The sequence below is a fragment of the Schistocerca serialis genome, chromosome 6, assembly GCF_023864345.2.
Source record: "Schistocerca serialis cubense isolate TAMUIC-IGC-003099 chromosome 6, iqSchSeri2.2, whole genome shotgun sequence".
Lineage (NCBI taxonomy): Eukaryota > Metazoa > Arthropoda > Insecta > Orthoptera > Acrididae > Schistocerca > Schistocerca serialis.
The window spans coordinates 287,826,969-287,846,616 of NC_064643.1; the positions used below are offsets into that span (position 1 = coordinate 287,826,969).

The 19,648-nt window shown below is 42.2% G+C and overlaps 1 protein-coding gene across 2 annotated transcripts in view; it reads left to right on the plus strand.

Annotated features, from left to right (window-relative positions):
- The window catches only part of LOC126484217 (meckelin), a 221,669-nt gene that overhangs the window by 78,313 nt on the left and 123,708 nt on the right, over positions 1–19,648 (plus strand). For both annotated transcript variants that reach the window (XM_050107630.1, XM_050107631.1), the window contains exon 7: positions 13,542–13,704. In XM_050107630.1, the coding sequence (XP_049963587.1) occupies positions 13,542–13,704 (163 nt within the window). The remainder of the gene's footprint in view (positions 1–13,541; positions 13,705–19,648) is intronic.

Here is a 19,648-nt window from a genome sequence, read left to right on the forward strand (position 1 = left end):
ATTGACAGCCTGAGAATTGTACTATTTATCGAGTAATCAAATTCCAACGGATTTATTTTGGAACTCATGTGGATCACCTCACACTTTTCGTTATTTAGCGTCAAATGCCACCTGCCACACCATACAGCAATCTTTTCTAAATCGCTTTGCAACTGATACTGGTCTTCAGATGACCTTACTAGACGGTAAATTACAGCATCATCTGCGAACAACCTAAGAGAACTGCTCAGATTGTCACCCAGGTCATTTATATAGATCAGGAACAGCAGAGGTCCCAGGAGCTTCCCTGGGGAACACCTGATATCAATTCAGTTTTACTCTATGATTTGCCGTCTATTACTACGAACTGCGACCTTCCTGACAGGAAATCACGAATCCAGTCGCACAACTGAGATGATACCTCATAGGCCCGCAGCTTGATTAGAAGTCGCTTGTGAGGAACGGTGTCAAAAGCTTTCCGGAAATCTAGAAACACGGAATCAACTTGAGATCCCCTGTCAATAGCGACCATCACTCGTGCGAATAAAGAGCTAGCTGCGTTGCACAAGAACGATGTTTTCTGAAACCGTGCTGTTACGTATCAATAGATCGTTCCCTTCGAGGTGATTCATAATGTTTTAATACAGTATATGCTCCAAAACCCTACTGCAAACCGATGTCAATGATATAGGTCTGTAGTTCGATGGATTACTCCTACTACTCTTCTTAAACACTGGTGCGACCTGCGCAATTATCCAATCTGCAGGTACAGATCTATCGGTGAGCGAGCGGTTGTATATGATTGCTAAGTAGGGACCTATTGTAACAGCGTAATCTGAAAGGAACCTAATCGGTATGCAAGACTTGCCCGTATCAAGCGATTTGAGTTGTTTCGCAACCCCTAAGGTATCTACTTCTAAAAAACTCATGCTAGCAGCTGTTCGTGTTTCAAATCCTGGTATATGATTAATGGAAAATCTCATATAAAGATGGGAAACAAATACTAACAAAGAGATAGAGGGGCTGGCCAGTACTTACCTCACCTCAGTACAGCCGATAGATACACAAAAAACAGAACCAAAAATTTACGTTCTAGCTTTCGGAACAAATGTTCCTTCATCAGGGAGGAGAGAGGGGAAAGAAGGGGAAGAAGGGAAAGTGGATTCAGTTACTCACAACCCAGGTTATGAAGCAACAGGGAAAGGAAAACAGGGAGGGTAGCAAGGATGGAGGCATGGTTGTCAGAGGGAAGCCAAAGATATTCTACTGTAAGTACTGTGCCAGCTTCAAACCAAAGAGGATGCATACAGAAGTAAAGAGGTATACAGTATAAAGATAAACACAACTATGTAGGATGAAAAGATGTGTGAATGGCTAAAGAGGAAAGGGATAGAGGAGAAGACTGAAGAGTAAATGGAAGTGAGGTTGTTTAACGTAGGTTCAGTCCAGGGGGATGGCGGGATGAAAGGATGTGTTGGAGTGCAAGTTCCCATCTCCGCAGTTCAGAGGGACTGGTGTTGGGTGGGAGAAGCCAAATGGCACATACGGTGTAGCAGGTTCCTAGGTCCCTAGAATTATGCTGGAGGGCATGCTCCGCTACTGAGTATTGGACATCTCCTAGGCGGACAGTTCATCTGTGTCTGTTCATGCGCTCAGCCAGTTTAGTTGTTGTCATACCGATGTGTAAGGATGTGCAGTGCAGGCATGTCAGCTGATAAATGACATGTGTAGTTTCACACGTGGCCCTGCCTTGAATTGTGTATGTTTTACCAGTAGCGGGGCTGGAGTAGGTGATTGTGGGGGAATGCGTGGGGCAGGTTTTGCAGCGGGGTCGGTTACAGGGGTAGGAACCACTGGGTAGAGAAGGTAGTCTGGGAATATTGTAGGGTTTAATAAGGATGTTATGGAGGTTAGGGGGGCAACGAAAGGCAACTCTGGGTGGTGTGGGGAGAATTTTGTCAAGGGATGATCTCATTTCAGGGGTTGACTTGAGAAAGTCATATCCCTGGCGGAGTAATTTGTTGATGTATTCGAGGCCAGGATAATATTGGATGACAAGGGGGATGCTTCTGTGTGGTCTGGGGGTAGGAACATTGTTGTTGGACTGGGAGGAATGTATTGCTCGGGAGATCTGTTTGTGGACAAGGTCTGCAGCATAGTTGCGGGAGGGGAAAGCACTGGTCAGGTTATTGGTGTAATTGTTGAGGGATTCATCACTGGAGCAGATACGTTTGCCACGAATACCTTGGCTGTAGGGAAGGGAACGTTTGATGTGGATTGGATGGCAGCTATCAAAGTGAAGGTACTGTTGTTTGTTTGTGGGTTTGATATGGACAGAGGTGTGGATGTGAGCTTCGACACGATGAAGATCAACATCCAGGAAGGTGGCTTGGGTTTTGGAGAAGGACCAGGTGAAATTCAGATTCAAAAAGGAGTTGAGGTTATGGAGGAAATTAAGGAGTATTTCTTCACCATGAGTCCAGACCACAAAGATGTCATCTATAAACCTATACCAGGCCAGGGGAAGCAGCTGTTGGGTCTTCAGGAAAGCCTCCTGCATGCAGCCCATGAAGAGGTTAGCATAGGACGGAGCCATCCTGGTTCCCATTGCCGTTCCCCTGATTTGTTTGTAGGTCTGGCCTTCAAAAGTGAAGTAATTATGGGTTAGGATGAAGTTGGTAAGTGTGATAAGGAACGAGGTTTTTGGAAGATCTTCGGGTGGGCATTGGGAGAGGTAGTGCTCAAGGGCAGAGAGACCATGGGTATGTGGGATGTTTGTGTAAAGGTATGTAGCATCTATGGTGACAAGAAAGGTTTCAGGTGGGAGAGGAGTGGCAATGGATTTGAGCCGTTCTAGGAAGTGGTTTGTGTCTTTAATATAGGATGGGAGTGTGCGGGTGATAGGTTGGAGGTGTTGGTCTACCAGAGCTGAGATATGTTCTGTTGGGGCTTTGAAGCCTGCTACAATGGGACGGCCAGGATGGTTCTCTTTGTGGATTTTGGGTAATAGGTAGAAGGTAGGAGTATGGGGCTCAGGTGGAGTGAGTAAGTCTATGGAAGCCGTTGTGAGGCCTTGTGAGGGACCTTGGATTTTTAGGATTTTCTGCAGCTCAGTCTGGATGGAGGGAATGGGATCCTGGGTAACAGCTTTGTAGGTTGAGGTGTCGGAGAGTTGACGCAGTCCTTCTGCCACATACTCCACACGGTCAAGTACCACAGTTGTAGAGCCTTTATCCGCTGGGAGGATGACAATAGAGCGGTGCAATTCCTCCTTCCACCAGTCTCTCCTGGACTTCCAGAACCTTCAATCCTTAGCCCTTACCCAACTTGTCCTGAATCTCTACACTACTTCATGTAACCACCACTTCCAACAGCTCCTATCTCTCTTCAAAGTCATCCACCTCTCAAAAAACCCTTGCTTGGAGAACACACTCAGGAACATCATCCTAGAACTTGGAGAACACACTCAGGAACATCATCATAGAAGCCAGCTGCAAACTTGAGTTCCATGCCACACACCACCTGAAAAAACTATCCACAGTGCTAGTGCAACACCTAAGAAGTGAGGTCCCTCTCCCTATCCCTCACAAACGCTAACCACAACAGAACCTTCAACAAACCCCCCTCATAGCCAACAAACCTAGCGTAGCCGCCCTATTCAATCTCCCCATCCCAGCACATACCCGACACAGACCAAATTTCAACTAATATCACAGTCAAATGCCACATATCACCAGTCCCAATTCAGTTCTATACCTCTCATCCAGATCCCTGTCTCCTCCAGAGACATCTGTTCTATCAAAAGGCTTAACCTTTAGCCCCACGCCTAAATTCAACCACACTGCCCTGGTTAAAGATCTCCTCTCATTCACCCGGAACCTCAACTGGAAACATCACTTCACTACCCAAACACAGCCCACAAATACTAGACCCGGTGTTGAACCCTGTCTAGAACAGTTCCGACCACATTCTCAAAGGGATCCTCCTCCCCTCCCCCAAAACCATCCCTTGCAGACATTTCAGGAATTTCTCACATCCAGTGTTGCCTCCCAGTCCTTCTTGAAGAACATCCCGACAACCCCCAACATCACCCCAGCTGAATCCCGTGCCATTAAGGAGATGAAAACAGACCGCTCTATTGTCATCCTCCCGGCGGATAAAGGCTCTACAACTGTGGTACTTGACCGTGTGGAGTATGTGGCAGAAGGACTGCGTCAACTCTCCGACACCTCAACCTACAAAGCTGTTACCCAGGATCCCATTCCCTCCATCCAGACTGAGCTGCAGAAAATCCTAAAAATCCAAGGTCCCTCACAAGGCCTCACAACGGCTTCCATAGACTTACTCACTCCACCTGAGCCCCATACTCCTACCTTCTACCTATTACCCAAAATCCACAAAGAGAACCATCCTAGCCGTCCCATTGTAGCAGGCTTCAAAGCCCCAACAGAACGTATCTCAGCTCTGGTAGACCAACACCTCCAACCTATCACCCGCACACTCCCATCCTACATCAAAGACACAAACCACTTCCTAGAACGCCTCATATCCATTCCCACTCCTCTCCCACCTGAAACCTTTCTTGTCACCATAGATGCTACATCCCTTTACACAAACATCCCACATACCCATGGTCTCTCTGCCCTTGAGCACTACCTCTCCCAATGCCCACCCGAAGATCTTCCAAAAACCTCGTTCCTTATCACACTTACCAACTTCATCCTAACCCATAATTACTTCACTTTTGAAGGCCAGACCTACAAACAAATCAGGGGAACGGCCATGGGAACCAGGATGGCACCGTCCTATGCTAACCTCTTCATGGGCCGCATGCAGGAGGCTTTCCTGAAGACCCAACAGCTGCTTCCCCTGGCCTGGTATAGGTTTATAGATGACATCTTTGTGGTCTGGACTCATGGTGAAGAAACACTCCTTAATTTCCTCCATAACCTCAACTCCTTTTTGAATCTGAATTTCACCTGGTCCTTCTCCAAAACCCAAGCCACCTTCCTGGATGTTGATCTTCATCGTGTCGAAGCTCACATCCACACCTCTGTCCATATCAAACCCACAAACAAACAACAGTACCTTCACTTTGATAGCTGCCATCCAATCCACATCAAACGTTCCCTTCCCTACAGCCAAGGTATTCGTGGCAAACGTATCTGCTCCAGTGATGAATCCCTCAACAATTACACCAATAACCTGACCAGTGCTTTCCCCTCCCGCAACTATCCTGCAGACCTTGTCCACAAATAGATCTCCCGAGCAATACATTCCTCCCCGTCCAACAACAATGTTCCTACCCCCAGACCACACAGAAGCATCCCCCTTGTCATCCAATATTATCCTGGCCTCGAATACATCAACAAATTACTCCGCCAGGGATATGACTTTCTCAAGTCAACCCCTGAAATGAGATCATCCCTTGACAAAATTCTCCCCACACCACCCAGAGTTGCCTTTCGTTGCCCCCCTAACCTCCATAACATCCTTATTAAACCCTACAATATTCCCAGACTACCTTCTCTACCCAGTGGTTCCTACCCCTGTAACCGACCCCGCTGCAAAACCTGCCCCGCGCATTCCCCCACAATCACCTACTCCAGCCCCGCTACTGGTAAAACATACACAATTCAAGGCAGGGCCACGTGTGAAACTACACATGTCATTTATCAGCTGACATGCCTGCACTGCACAGCCTTTCACATCGGTATGACAACAACTAAACTGGCTGAGCGCATGAACAGACACAGATGAACTGTCCGCCTAGGAGATGTCCAATACTCAGTAGCGGAGCATGCCCTCCAGCATAATTCTAGGGACCTAGGAACCTGCTACACCGTATGTGCCATTTGGCTTCTCCCACCCAACACCAGTCCCTCTGAACTGCGGAGATGGGAACTTGCACTCCAACACATCCTTTCATCCCGCCATCTCCCTGGACTGAACCTACGTTAAACAACCTCACTCCCATTTACTCTTCAGTCTTCTCCTCCATCCCTTTCCTCTTTAGCCATTCACACATCTTTTCATCCTACATAGTTGTGTTTATCTTTATACTGTATACCTCTTTACTTCTGTATGCATCCTCTTTGGTTTGAAGCTGGCACAGTACTTACAGTAGAATATCTTTGGCTTCTCTCTGACAACCATGCCTCCATCCTTGCTACCCTCCCTGTTTTCCTTTCCCTGTTGCTTCATAACCTGGGTTGTGAGTAACTGAATCCACTTTCCCTTCTTCCCCTTCTTTCCCCTCTCTCCTCCCTGATGAAGGAACATTTGTTCTGGAAGCTTGGAACGTAAATTTTCGGTTCTGTTTTTTGTGTATCTATCGGCTGTACTGAGGTGAGGTAAGTACTGACCAGCACCTCTATCTCTTTGTTAGTATTAAATTCTGGAATATTCCATTCGTCTTCCCTGGTGAAGGTCTTTCGGAAAACTGCGTTCAATAACTCCGCTTTAGCGGCACAGTCGTCGGCAACAGTAGCATCGGCGCTGTGCAGCGAAGGTATTGACTGCGTCTTGCCGCTTGTGTACTTTTCATACAACTAGAATTTCTTCGGATTTTGTACCTAATTTCGAGACATTGTTTTGTTGTGGAACCTATTAAAGGCATCTCGCATTGAAGTTCGTGCCAAATTTCGCGCGTCTGTAAATTTCGCGTTCTTCTGAACTTCGCATGCTTTTTCCGTTGCCTCTGCAACAGCGTTTGGACCTGTTTTGTGTACCATGGGGGATCAGTTCCATCTATTACCAATTTTTGAGGTATGAATCTCTCAATTGCTGTTGCTACTATATCTTTGAATTTGAGCCACATCTCGTCTACATTTGCATAGTCAGTTCGGAAGGAATGGAGATTGTCTCTTAGGAAGGCTTCTAGTGACACTTTATCCACTTTTTTAAATTAAATTGTTTTGCGTTTGTTTCTGGTGGATTTGGAAGAAATGGTATTGAGCTTAGTTACAACGACCTTGTGATCACTGATACCTGTATCAGTCATGATGCTCTCTGTTAGCTTTGGATTGTTTGTGGCTAAGAGGCCAAGTGTGTTTTCGCAACCATTTACAATTCGCTTGGGTTTGTGGACTAACTGCTCGAAATAATTTTCAGAGAAAGCATTTAGGACAATCTTGGAAGATGTTTTCTGCCTGCCACCAGTTTTGAACAAATATTTTTGCCAACATATCAAGGGATGGTTGAAGTCCCCACCATCTACAGCCGTATGAGTGGGGTATTTATTTGTTACGAGACTCAAATTTTCTCTGAACTGTTCAGTAACTATATCATCGGAGTCTGGGGGTTGGTAGAAGGAGCCAATTAACAACTTAGTTCGGCTGTTAAGTATAACCTCCACCCATACCAATTCGCACGGAGTATCTACTTTGACTTCACTACAAGATAAGCCATTACTGACAGACACAAACACTCCACCACCAATTCTGCCTAATGTATCTTTCCTGAACACCATCTGAGACTTTGTAAAAATTTCAGCAGAACTTATTTCAGGCTTTAGCCAGCATTCTGTACCTATAACGATTTCAGCTTCTGTGCTTTCTATTAACACTTGAAACTCAGGGACTTTCCCAGCACAACTACAACAATTTGCAACTACAATTCCGACTGTTCCTTGATCCAAGCACATCCTGTATTTGCCATGCACCCTTTGAGATTGCAGCCCACCCCGTACTTTCCCGAGGCCTTCTAACCTAAAAAATCGCCCAGTCCACGCCACACAGCCTCCGCTACCCATGTAGCCGCCAGCTGAGTGCAGTGAACTCCTGACCTATTCAGCGGAACCCGAAACCCCGCCACCCAATGGCGCAAGTCAAGGAATCTGCAGCCAACACGGTCACAAAACCGTCTGAGCCTCTGATTCAGACCCTCCACCTGGCTCTGCACCAAAGGTCCGCAGTTGGTTCTGCCAACAATGCTGCAGATGGTGAGCTCCGCCTTCATCTCGTAAGCAAGACCGGCAACCTTCACCAAATCAGATAGCTGCTGGAATCCAGAGAGAATTTCCTCAGATCCAAAGCGACACACGTCATTAGTGCCGACGTGTGCACCCTGGCTGCACCCTGCGCTCTTCATGGCATTCGGAGGGACCCTTTCCACATCAGGAATGACTCCACCCGGAATGCACACAAGAGTGCACACTGGATTTCTTCCCCTCCTTAGCCGCCATATCCCTAAGAGGCCCCATTACGTGCCTGACATTGGAGCTCCCAACTACCAATAAGCCCATCCTCTGCGATTGCCCGGACCTTGAAGGCTGAGAATCATCCTCTGAAACAGGGCAGGCTACTGCATCTGGCTCAGCCAGAGACAGCATCTCAAACCTGTTTGTCAGACACACCGGGGAGGCTTTCTGATCTGCCTCTGGGGACGTCTTTCACTGCCTGCCATGCCTTGGAACGACCTCCCAATCAACCACAGGCGAGGGCTCAGCCCCACTGCGGGCAGCAACCAGGACAACCACAGCGGCAGACCGATCTGGGGACAGACAGGACGAGGTTGACATCCCCGTGATACCCAAGTCCGGCTTCCCACAGTGGTGCCCATTGGCAACAGCCTCAAGCTGCACGAACGAAGTCAGCGCCGCCTGCAGCTGTGAACAAAGGGATGCCAATTCAGCCCTCATCCGAACACAGCAATCACAGTCCCTGTCTAATCGCTGTTGAACAACAGTTACTGAAACACGAGTCCGTGCCTAGATAACGCAAGGCAAACACGCAAAGAATGTGTGAACTAACGTGTACAAATGCCTAACGACTGCACTACAATCTGCCTGAATTTTGGATTACTGTAACTAAAACTCAAAATTACACCTCCTATACGAAACTATGTAACAAATAAGTGAGCTAGGAGTATACGACTTGCTGCTGGCAGCTGCTTATCCAACGGCGGCAGGAAGCACACTGGCTGTGACCAACCGACACTGGCCGTTCAAAACAAAAACAGAAGACAAACGACAACGCAAATTTACACTATTCAGGTACTAAAGCGCGGTGCTACAACTCTGAAATACTATAATACGCCCGAAATTTATGAATTAAACAATGCAAGTACCCAAAAACACGCAAAGAAATTAAGAATTAAACTTGTAACAAATAAGTGAGCTAGGAGTATACGACTTGCTGCTGGCAGCTGCTAATCCAATGGCGACAGGAAGCACCCTCTCTGCATCTGGCTCAGCCAGAGACAGCACCTCAAACCTGTTTGTCAGATGCACCGGGGAGGCTTTCTGATCAGCCTCCGGGGATGTCTTTCGCTGCCTGCCACGCCTTGGAACGACCTCCCAAGAAACCACAGGCATTCTCTTTTCATGCTATAACGACTGAATTTTTGTGCCCTTATTTAACTTGAAATAGCATTGGACAATCCACTAACTGTGAATTATATACAGTAGTTGCAATAAGTGAGTACATACATGCAGTTGATAATTATTGAGTTTGTGATCATTACCTTTTTATATTCTTTGAGAGAGTTACTAATATATATGGCTTGATGTCTCAGCTCAGCTCTCACAAGATATAGATCATTGTCATCCTGGGTTCTGAGTGACCTAGCCTCCCTTTTCAACCATCCCCAGCTTATCTGTCTCTCCTAATCAACAAAGGAACTATTAGGGGGTGTTTTAAGTGTAGTGCGTGTATCTGTGTACCGTCTGTGGCATTATAGCTCCCAAATGTAAGGTCTGATTTAAATTCAGTTTATTTTACCTGAAAGCTGGTTTAATTGGGATGGTTCTTGGCTGTGTTCCATGAAAATCTGTTTACTCATTTACATTTCATGAGCTAAATTATGTAAAAATGTTCTCCGCCAGCACACTTTCTTGATATACACTATGTAATATGTAATAGCTATATTAAGTTACTTAGTACCATATCGTAGAGCTCAAAAACATCTAAATAAAAGTCCATGAGAACATATGTTTATCTTTTACACTTGACCAACAGTGATGATTTTTTGTCTTTTGAAGTTGCCTGTTTCAGCACCTACAAAGCAGAAAAAGAGAGATAGTGACTCAACTGTAAAAGAGAGACATATGTTCTCGCAGACTTTTTGTAGTTCTTTTTGAGGTCTACAATTCAGTATTAAATCAAAAGATTTTGCCCCAATAGGTTAAGCAGCCTATTACAAGAGAGCACAATGGCTATCCACTGTACTCTGACCTGATTTACAATTATTGCCACTGCCACAGTGGTTTGCACACTGCACTTGCATTTGGGAGGATGATGGTTCAATTTCAAGTCTGGTCATCCAGATTTAGGTTTTCTGCGATTTCCCTAAACCACTTGAGGCAAATGCTGGGATGGGTCCTTTGAAAGGACACGGCTGATTTCCTTCCCCATCCAGGACACCATCCAAGCTTGTGCTCCTTCTCTAACCTCAAAGTCGATGGCACATTAAACCCAATCTTCCTTCCTTCCTATTGCCATTGCATATTGTTTGTGTTATCTAAATTAGCTAAATATATACTAAAACATAGTCAATGAATAGTCATAGTCATAGTCAATAAGTGCAGTATGTGTGATTAAAGAAAAGAAACATGTAAACAGCATAACTGAAAAAATCTCACATTACAATTTCGTATTTTGTCCCAGAAGGTATTTGTGTGTTTGTAGAGATAGGATGTGGGTCCTAATGTTTCTTCTAGTAAAATATCAAGTTTAAAACCCATGAAATAAAACTTAATTGAAAATTTTAAAAAATCCCAACAAAAATGTAAAAAATAATATGTATTTCCCCTTAAAGTTAATATTTTGATCCAAGCATTATCGTGTTGGGGGACTGCTAAGTAAATAAAATGAAAAACAGAATACATTTAAAAATGATAAAGTATGAAATTTAAATATGAGTAATCTATGTAGACAACATAAGTAAATATCAAAAGAACAACATGAAATCATTAACTCTAAGTCTTAATTAATTTACTCTGAAAAATTCGAAATATAGATGCAACTGTCAATGATGCCTGCCCTCACACGACTGCCAGTTTGGGTCTCTACACTTGGCCGTGTCCCGCACACTGCATACTGTGCTTCGCGTGGCTCGTACTCACTACTTCTTCGTTAAGTACTCACTGATCAGCCACAACATTATGACCACTACCCACCACAACACTGGTTGCCACTTGGTGGTGTTGTGGGAGCATGACACGGTAACAAAAGTGTGTAAGTGCAGCAGACACAGATGGGGGATCACCCAATCAAAGATTTGGGCTGCAAATGTGGATATCTATTAAGAAAAGCAACTTTCGCAAAGGGAAAATTACTAATACACAGAGTTTGTGAACGAATGCCTTGAAAATGGCAAAGCTTGTCGAGTGCTCACGTGCTGCTGTCATGAGCATCAACAGAAAGTGGTAGAAGGACAGTGAAACCACCATTAGGCATTAAATAGTTGGACGTCCACAACTCTTCACAAAATGTGGGGTTCAGAGGCTTGTCTGCTAGGTAAAGTAGGATAGATGGGGACCTGTGGCACCTCTGCTGAAAGAGCACCTTGCCAGTCCATGCACAAATGTTTTTGAGCACAGTGGTCATCCTACATAGAGCTCAACAGCAGACCACCCCTACGTGTACGATTGCAGTGGGCATGGGACCATCAGGCTTTGAATGTTGATAAATGGAAATGTGTTGGCTCTTTGGGTGAATCATGGTTTTGCTACACTAGGTCAGTAGTTGACTCCATAAAAGCCATCATCGAGGTGAATGGCAGTGTGAAATGTGCAGCACGCCACAGATACAGGCTGGTGGGAACAGTATTATGTCATGGGAGACATTCTCCTGCACTTGCATCAGACCTGTGGTAATAATCAAAGATATGCTGACAGGAGTGAACCTCCTGCATTCCTTCAGGCTTCCCTGATGGTGCTGCCGTCTTTCAGCAGTATAATTGTCTGTGCCTCAGAGCCAGAATCGTGTTACAATGTTTTAAGGAGCATTATAGTGAAGTTATTTTGATGTCTTCACTACCAAATTCACCTGATGTAAAGCCTGTGGAGCCCACCTAGGTCACTATCGGGTATCATCACCACATACGCAAATCAGTGGCGTGTTATTTGTGTGAATTATATGACCTGTGCATAGATATCTAATGTGATATACTTCCAAAAACCTACTAACAACTGTTGGATGCCTGAGATGCAGAATCAGTGATGTATTCCTTTCCAAAGACGGACGAACAAAGCTGTTAAGCAGGTGGTCATAATTTTTTGATTCATTGGTGTTTTTAAGCTGTACTGTAGAAAGGATAGAGTGCAACTCACCATAAAGATGACACAGTGAGTTGCAGGCATGTACAACAAAGTGATTGTTACACATTGAGCTTTTGACCAAAGACTTCATCAGAAAAGGAAAGTGTACACAGTCACTCTAAGAGGCACACCTCATGCACACATGGCACTATCTTCGGCCACTGTGGTAAAAATACCATTCAGGGATCCTGACCACAGCAGCTGGAGATAGCAGTCATGCGTGCGTGAGGTGTACCTGCTTGTTTGAGTGTGCGCATGTCTTTTTGTCTGAAGAAGGCTTTGGTTGAAAGCTCAATGCGTAACAGTCTTCTCCTTGTGCCTGTCTGTGACACAGTGTGTCATCTTTATGGTGAGTAGCGAGCTATCCTTTTCATAATATTGTTGATGTTTCAACCTGGACTTGAATTTTTGTTTGTTTGTCTCCCATGCATTCCTGTAACATTCGTCTGATTGCAATGAAACTTTGGTGAGTCATATGCTTGCCTGCAAAGGTTTCTGAGAGGATTAGAACTACCTATCTCCCATGGGTAGAGGGGGAGGCTGAGAATGTTTGGAGCAATTTCAATCAAATTTTGTATGTATGGGACTCATAGTGTGTGTGTGTGTGTGTGTGTGTGTGTGTGTGTGTGTGTGTGTGTGTGTGTAAAAGCTAGTTTCAATAACAGTGTAAAAATAATAATACACAGTGAAGAGCACATGCAATGAGTAGCAGTGTGTAGCATCGGTTTGATTCTACTTACCTTCAGAAGACAAAACATAACCTGCTTTGTACTTTATCTGCTGCTTGAAAAGATGTCTGTGCTCTACACTAATGCCAGAAATGTAACAATACAATTCTCCATCTGAAATTGATGGTGTGAACCATCGAAACATGTAGTGACAGAAGAAACAAGTGATGACATAGTAAACTGTTTTATTTACAAGATGAAGAGAGTTTAAGTTAGTAGCCTTGTAGAACGTAGTTTACGTTTTGCCATTCCATTTTTTGTTCTTTCACTTATCAATATTTTTGTGTTCATTCTTTATTCCTCTTTGCGTTCTCTCGCAGTTCAGCTTTTATCTGCCTCTTCCTGCTGTAAGGTAATAGTAAAGTTCATATATTTGCTGTAGATCTGCATTAACTTTCTCTTTCCTTTTAAGCGGAAATGCCATGGTCTATCACAAGGAAGAGGAAAAAATAAAAACCATATTTACTCTTGGAAAATTATTGTCTTCCATAAAGAAAGGATTTAGATGAGACTAGAAATCAAATCATGTCATTAAAACTGGGTCTAATATGAATTTTCTCTTTGTTTTTCAGAGTGAAGCTGCAGGGTTCTGAAGGAGGAGGCCGAATATATCCCCCTTTGCTTGTAATTGACTATGGGGAAATAACGGAAGAGGAGATAAAGAAAGATATCAAAGTGTCTGTCTCCTTCATGATTGAATATGAAATGGATAGTAGGTTTGCACATAGTGTGGAGGTAAATGTGGATACCTTTTTGTGTGTAAAATTTGAATGTACAAGTAACTTATACAGAAATGTTCTTATTACATTCAGTATCAATAAGGATAAAGGGAGATATTTACTAGCCTACTAGGCTTAGGTATCAAAAGTACAGTATCAGTCAGCACAGTAAGTGAAACAAACGGGAGGTGTGAGTGATCAGTAACACCCGTGTAGATGTAGTGAATGGCTGCCTAGAATCAGAGTCAAAACCACAGAATGTTGTCATAAGCATGCAAGATCAAACCAGATTGAATAATGAGAGACAGAAAACTGCAAAACAAGCATTAGTCGAACATTGTATCAAATGATTCTGTCTGGAGGCTTCAAGTGATAACAGACTAGTGTCAGTATGTGATCACACGTGTGTATTTAAGTGCAGAACACTGCTTGAGGGTGCATCCATTGTACCCTAGGATTGCATTATCTGTGGAGCTGCAAGGAACTATGTCTGCTTGCAAGATGCAGTATCTTAGATGCCATATTGATACTACCACTTGATGGGACATCGGAAACACTGTTAGATACAGAAAGGGAAGTAGGAGTAATCCATTAAATTACAGGCCCATATCACTAATGCTGATTTGTAGTAGGGTTTTGGAACATATACTGTGGTAACATTATGAATTATCTCAAAGAAAATGATTTATTGACACATAGTCAGCATGGATTCAGAAAATATCATTCTCTTGAAACAAAACTAGCTCTTTATATTCGTTTAGTAATGAGTGGTATTGACAGAGGATGTCAGATTGATTCCATATTTTTAGATTTCCTGAAGGCTTTCGACACCGTTCCTCATAAGCATCTTCTAACCAAACTGCGTGCCTATGGGAAATCGCCTCCGTTGTGTGACTGGATTCGGGATTTCCTGTCAGAAAGGTCACAGTTCGCAGTAATATATGAAAAGTCATCAAGTAAAACAGAAGTGATATCAAGCATTCCCTAAGGAAGTGTTATAGGCCCTCTGTTGTTTCTGACATATATTAACGATATAGGAGAAAATCTTAGTAGCCGTCTTAGATTGTTTGCAGATGATGCTGTGATTTACCTTCTTGTAAAGTCATCAGATGATCAAAAAAATTTGCAAAATCATTTAGATAAGATATCTGTATGGTGCAAAAAGTGGCAATTGACCCTGAATAAAGAAAAGTGTGAAGTTATAATCTGATAAATTTTGATTACACAATAATTCACACAAATCTGAAGGCTATACATTCAACTAATTTCTTAGGGATTACAATTACAAATAACCTAAATTGGAATGACCACATAGATAATGTCATGGGTAGAGCAAACCAAAGACTGAGATTCATTGGGAGAACACTTAGAAGATGCAACAGGTCTGCTAAAGAGACTGCTTACACCACGCTTGTCCGCCCTATTCTGGAGTATTGCTGTGCAGTGTGGAATCCACCTCAGGTGGGACTGACGAATGACATCGAAAAAGTTCAAAGAAGAGCAGCTCATTTTGTATTATCATGAAATAGAAGACATTGTGCCACAGACATGATAAGTGAGTTTGAGTGGCAGTCATTAAAACAAAGGCGTTTTTCATTGTGGCGAGATCTTCTTATGAAATTTCAATCACCAGTTTTCTCCTCCAATTGCGAAAACATTCTGTTGGCACCCACCTGCATAGGGAGAAATGATCATCACGATAAAATAAATCAGGGCTTGCACAGAAAAATTTAATTGCTCATTTTTCCTGCGCACCATTCGAGAGTGGAACGGTAGAGAGACAGCTTGAAGGTGGTGCCTTGAACCTCTGCTAGGCACTTTATTGGAATAGCAGAGTAATCACGTACATGTAGGTGTGAAAGAGGCCTATTAAATAGTATTTCACAATACATTACAGTGTTCAGTTGACTTCAAAAGTGAATTTTTAACCTTTGAGTGGACGTGCCTGTGTATTAAGTGTGCCAATCTCAAGTAACATTGTTCTGTTCTCTTCCATTGTTGTTTTACAATTGTGAGCCTGTACATATTCCTTCAAAATGGTTCAAATGGCTCTGAGCGCTATGGGACTTAACATCTATGGTCATCAGTCCCCTAGAACTTAGAACTACTTAAACCTAACTGACCTAAGGACATCACACAACACCCAGTCATCACGAGGCAGAGAAAATCCCTGACCCCGCGGGGAATCGAACCCGGGAACCTGGGCGTGGGAAGCGAGAATGCTACCGCACGACCACGAGCTGCGGACAATTCCTTCATTATTGCTGTAGCTAACATAGTGATAAGCTGTGTTGTCATATGTCCAAGTGAGCAGCAGTAATATAAAAGAAATAGTGAGCTAGGTGAGAAAAAATTTAGTCTGTGCAAGAAAATGCCCCAGATTCCGAACTAGCAGCACAATCCCACAATGATGCTGTTGTCAGTGAGATAATTAGTGGTCGAATTAGCATTTCACTGGGAACTGATGCAATTGTGCTGTTTTATGCTCCAAGTGGATCATTACCGTGGGGTAAAACTTGTACATGGCAACAAAGTGATACAATGAAAATTTATTTTATTATTGCTTGGTTAAATAGTGATTTAGCTTGCATAATGTAAGCTTATTTTATTGTTGGTTAATTAACTAAGATTAAACTGTGATTTTGCTCATACATGTTTATCTTGATAACATAAAGACAGCCATTCTTCAGATCTTTGTACATCTACTCGTGTTATGAAAATCTGTGCGCCCACTTTGAGGGTTAAATATAAATGGGGAAAGCGGACTGGGATGAGGCAACTGTAGGAAACCCCTGGTCACAAATTATGTGCATGCTGAGGGGAGGAACTCATTAACTACACTTCTAAATTTTTCGGTCTCTTTTCTGTTTACAAATGTAGTGAAATGAGGCAGTAGAGCTACCTTTGTATCAGGGGAATGATAGTATTGAGATGACATTGCCTGCCATGTAACAGCAGCCTTAGTAGGTAATGTGATACTTCTTTGCACAATCTTTTCTAAGGATTTCCTAGTGAAAGCAATTAGTGCCACTATTGAATTGGCCATAGCTACTTATCATTTCACCACATTGTACATGTCAATTCCATGATTTGCCGCTTGTATTAACTCACATTTACAACAATGATGTCGTACCACACATGTAATGAATATGTACAATGAGTAACACAGTAGATACTATACAATAAATATTTACCACCACTAATGTATCACTAAGTGCCAAACTAAAGCCCAAAGTTCTCGGTTTCAGTCCCTGTTCAGTCCTAAGATTTTTATCTGTAACTTATCATTTCTTTCACCTCAGGCAATATTTGTTTATGTGAAAAATACTGAGTTGCGTCATTATACATTATACTGCAGGCACCCTATAAATGACTGGGTAAGTCAGTTCAAAGGTTGGAGCAAGGCAATGGCATACCACCACCAACCAGACCATGTCTAATAAAGCACTGTGGCATTCAAAACAATCTTCGGCTTTATGATTGCTTTACTTTTTTGTCATATAACTAGCTTAGCATCCACTGCTTCTCTTGTGTAGACTGTAGGCATGCATAGATTTTTTAATTTTTATTTAATGGAATTTTTATGTTGTTTGCAAACTGTGACACCTTCTAAGCAATTCACGCTAATTAAGGCCATATAAGTGTGATGTTTTCTGAATGTATTTCTGACAAAAAAGCGATTCTGGTAGCTGGAGTCCAAAGTTTTTGTTAATAATGCCTTTAGCATCTTTTGGAGATATTTCCTTAGAAACTTTCATCTCCACGAAGTGAAATACCAATTTTCATTGATTTAGCTTTGGCATTGTGGCGTTTGCTGGGTTATTCAGTGGTTTGGTATTTAACTAATTTGTAAATGGAAATGCTAATCTTATTTTATTACATTGAGTAATTACTAAATAATTTTTCTCCCGGCTAAAGAATTGCTCAAGTTGCTAAAGAACTCCAAGTTAACGTCATGTTAAAGTGTTGTCTGTAAGTTGTGTAAGTGTCACTGAATCACAGTTCATACAACAGATTCATTACAACTATTGATTAAGATGGAAGCAGTTATCTTCAGCAAAATGATCATTAAAACCACCAAATATCAGCCGCGCACAACACTGACGTATGTTACCTGAAATAATATTCTTCGCAATTTGTGCGTAATTAATTTTGGCTCCATACATCAGCTAGAAAATTTTCGTATAAGCATCGTGCTATGAGCACTGTTTTTTAAGAACCAATCTGATTCGAATAATTTTCATTCAAATGAGTTCGGGACCACCGGTGCACATTTATTTTTACTCATTTGTATTTACATTCAGCATTTATGTCTGCAGAGTTGCGTAATTTGAATTTGCCGCTGAGACAATTGTTAAGATGGCGGCAGACAATTGATAGAGACTTTCTATTGTTGGACCAAATAAGTATTTTAACTGCTTATTAAACTTCACAGAAACTCTACTTTCGTATTGTGCACTATTTAGACTTCATCAAGCAAACATTTGATTTGTTTCTAAGGAAAACACAGACAAAAACGCGATACAAATCGCTATCATCAATGGCTGCGCTCCTTGCAGCGGAAAGAAACAATTAACACAGATAATGCTTACTGAGAGAGGAATTACTGTTACAAATAATTATTCACTCATGTTTAAAATAATAATGAACTCTATTTTTAAGTAATAATTAACAAATAATTACAATTTCTTAACAGACCTCAGTTTGATATGCGTCTTGCATGCTGAAGCTACAAAAGCCATCCAACAAAAGGTAAAAAAACAAAGGAAGACAAACGCAGATCGTAAAAGGAATTTACAATTATCATTGTCTTTGTATGATAAACATTGATATGTCTAATTACATCATAGAATATTATATAAATAATTAATGTTTATCATCGTATTCACTGTTTTTCCATACGTCGAAGAATACATAATGTTTATAACTGTTAGAGGCATAATTTCCTCTCGTCGCACTGTAGCCAAAAATTTATCTCGTGGATGTTACAATGCCCCTTGGGCTGAGAAAAAAATTATTAAAAAATTATTAAAAAAAATTATTATTAAAAAAAATTATTATATATATATATATATATATTTTTTTTTAGACATGATAAAATTATAGTAGAATCTAGTACTTTAAATGATTTCAGTGACTGTATTATCTCGGAAATTGCTGCGGATACTTCCCGGATTAACTTATCCCCTCCCCATTTGGGTTCACTGGACTCAGAAAACCGGGAATAAAACCGTCCAAGGGGCTTCAAGAAAATACAGCCACCTCCTTTTAACAGTCAGGCTTGACATGAATGTAAAAAAAAAAAAAAAAAAAAAAAAAAAAAAAAAAAAAAAAAAAAAAAAAAAAAAAAAAAAAATGCGGGAAAATGCAAATTTATGACTCTGTTGTAAGCATCTGAGATAATGAATGTTTTCTCATGGTGGGGTATCATAAAATTTCCAAAGTCACTCATTTATCGAATGTCATAACAATTTGCTGCTGACGTCTTAAGACCGCCCCCATGTATAGCCGTTGGATTGCAGACAGGTAGTGGCTGGACCACCCCCGGCCGAGTCGGTGGGGCGTCGGTTGCCGTCGGCTGCATCATGGTTTGGATCTGCTGCTGGCTAGAAGTCGCGCCGCAGCAGGTCTTGTTTCTCCTTTCCCACCTCCCTCAGTTTAAGACGGGTACATGAAGTGTCAAAATATAAGCATAAGTGACAAGATAATTACTATTCTCATCCTGTGGAAAAGTTTATTTGTGTCCATTTCACTTGCATTCACACGGATGGAATTAGACTGTTTTTGGAGTATGTTCTGTATTTTGACACTGTTTAACACAATGTAGTGATTCACATGTAAGTTTATCACAATATGCGCATTTTGAACACTGCACCATTAATCATACAAGTGTCTGTAGTGTGCTTCGTTCACTTAAGCGGAATGTAAATATTTTCGCGTCGCGCTGCATAGCCAACGTT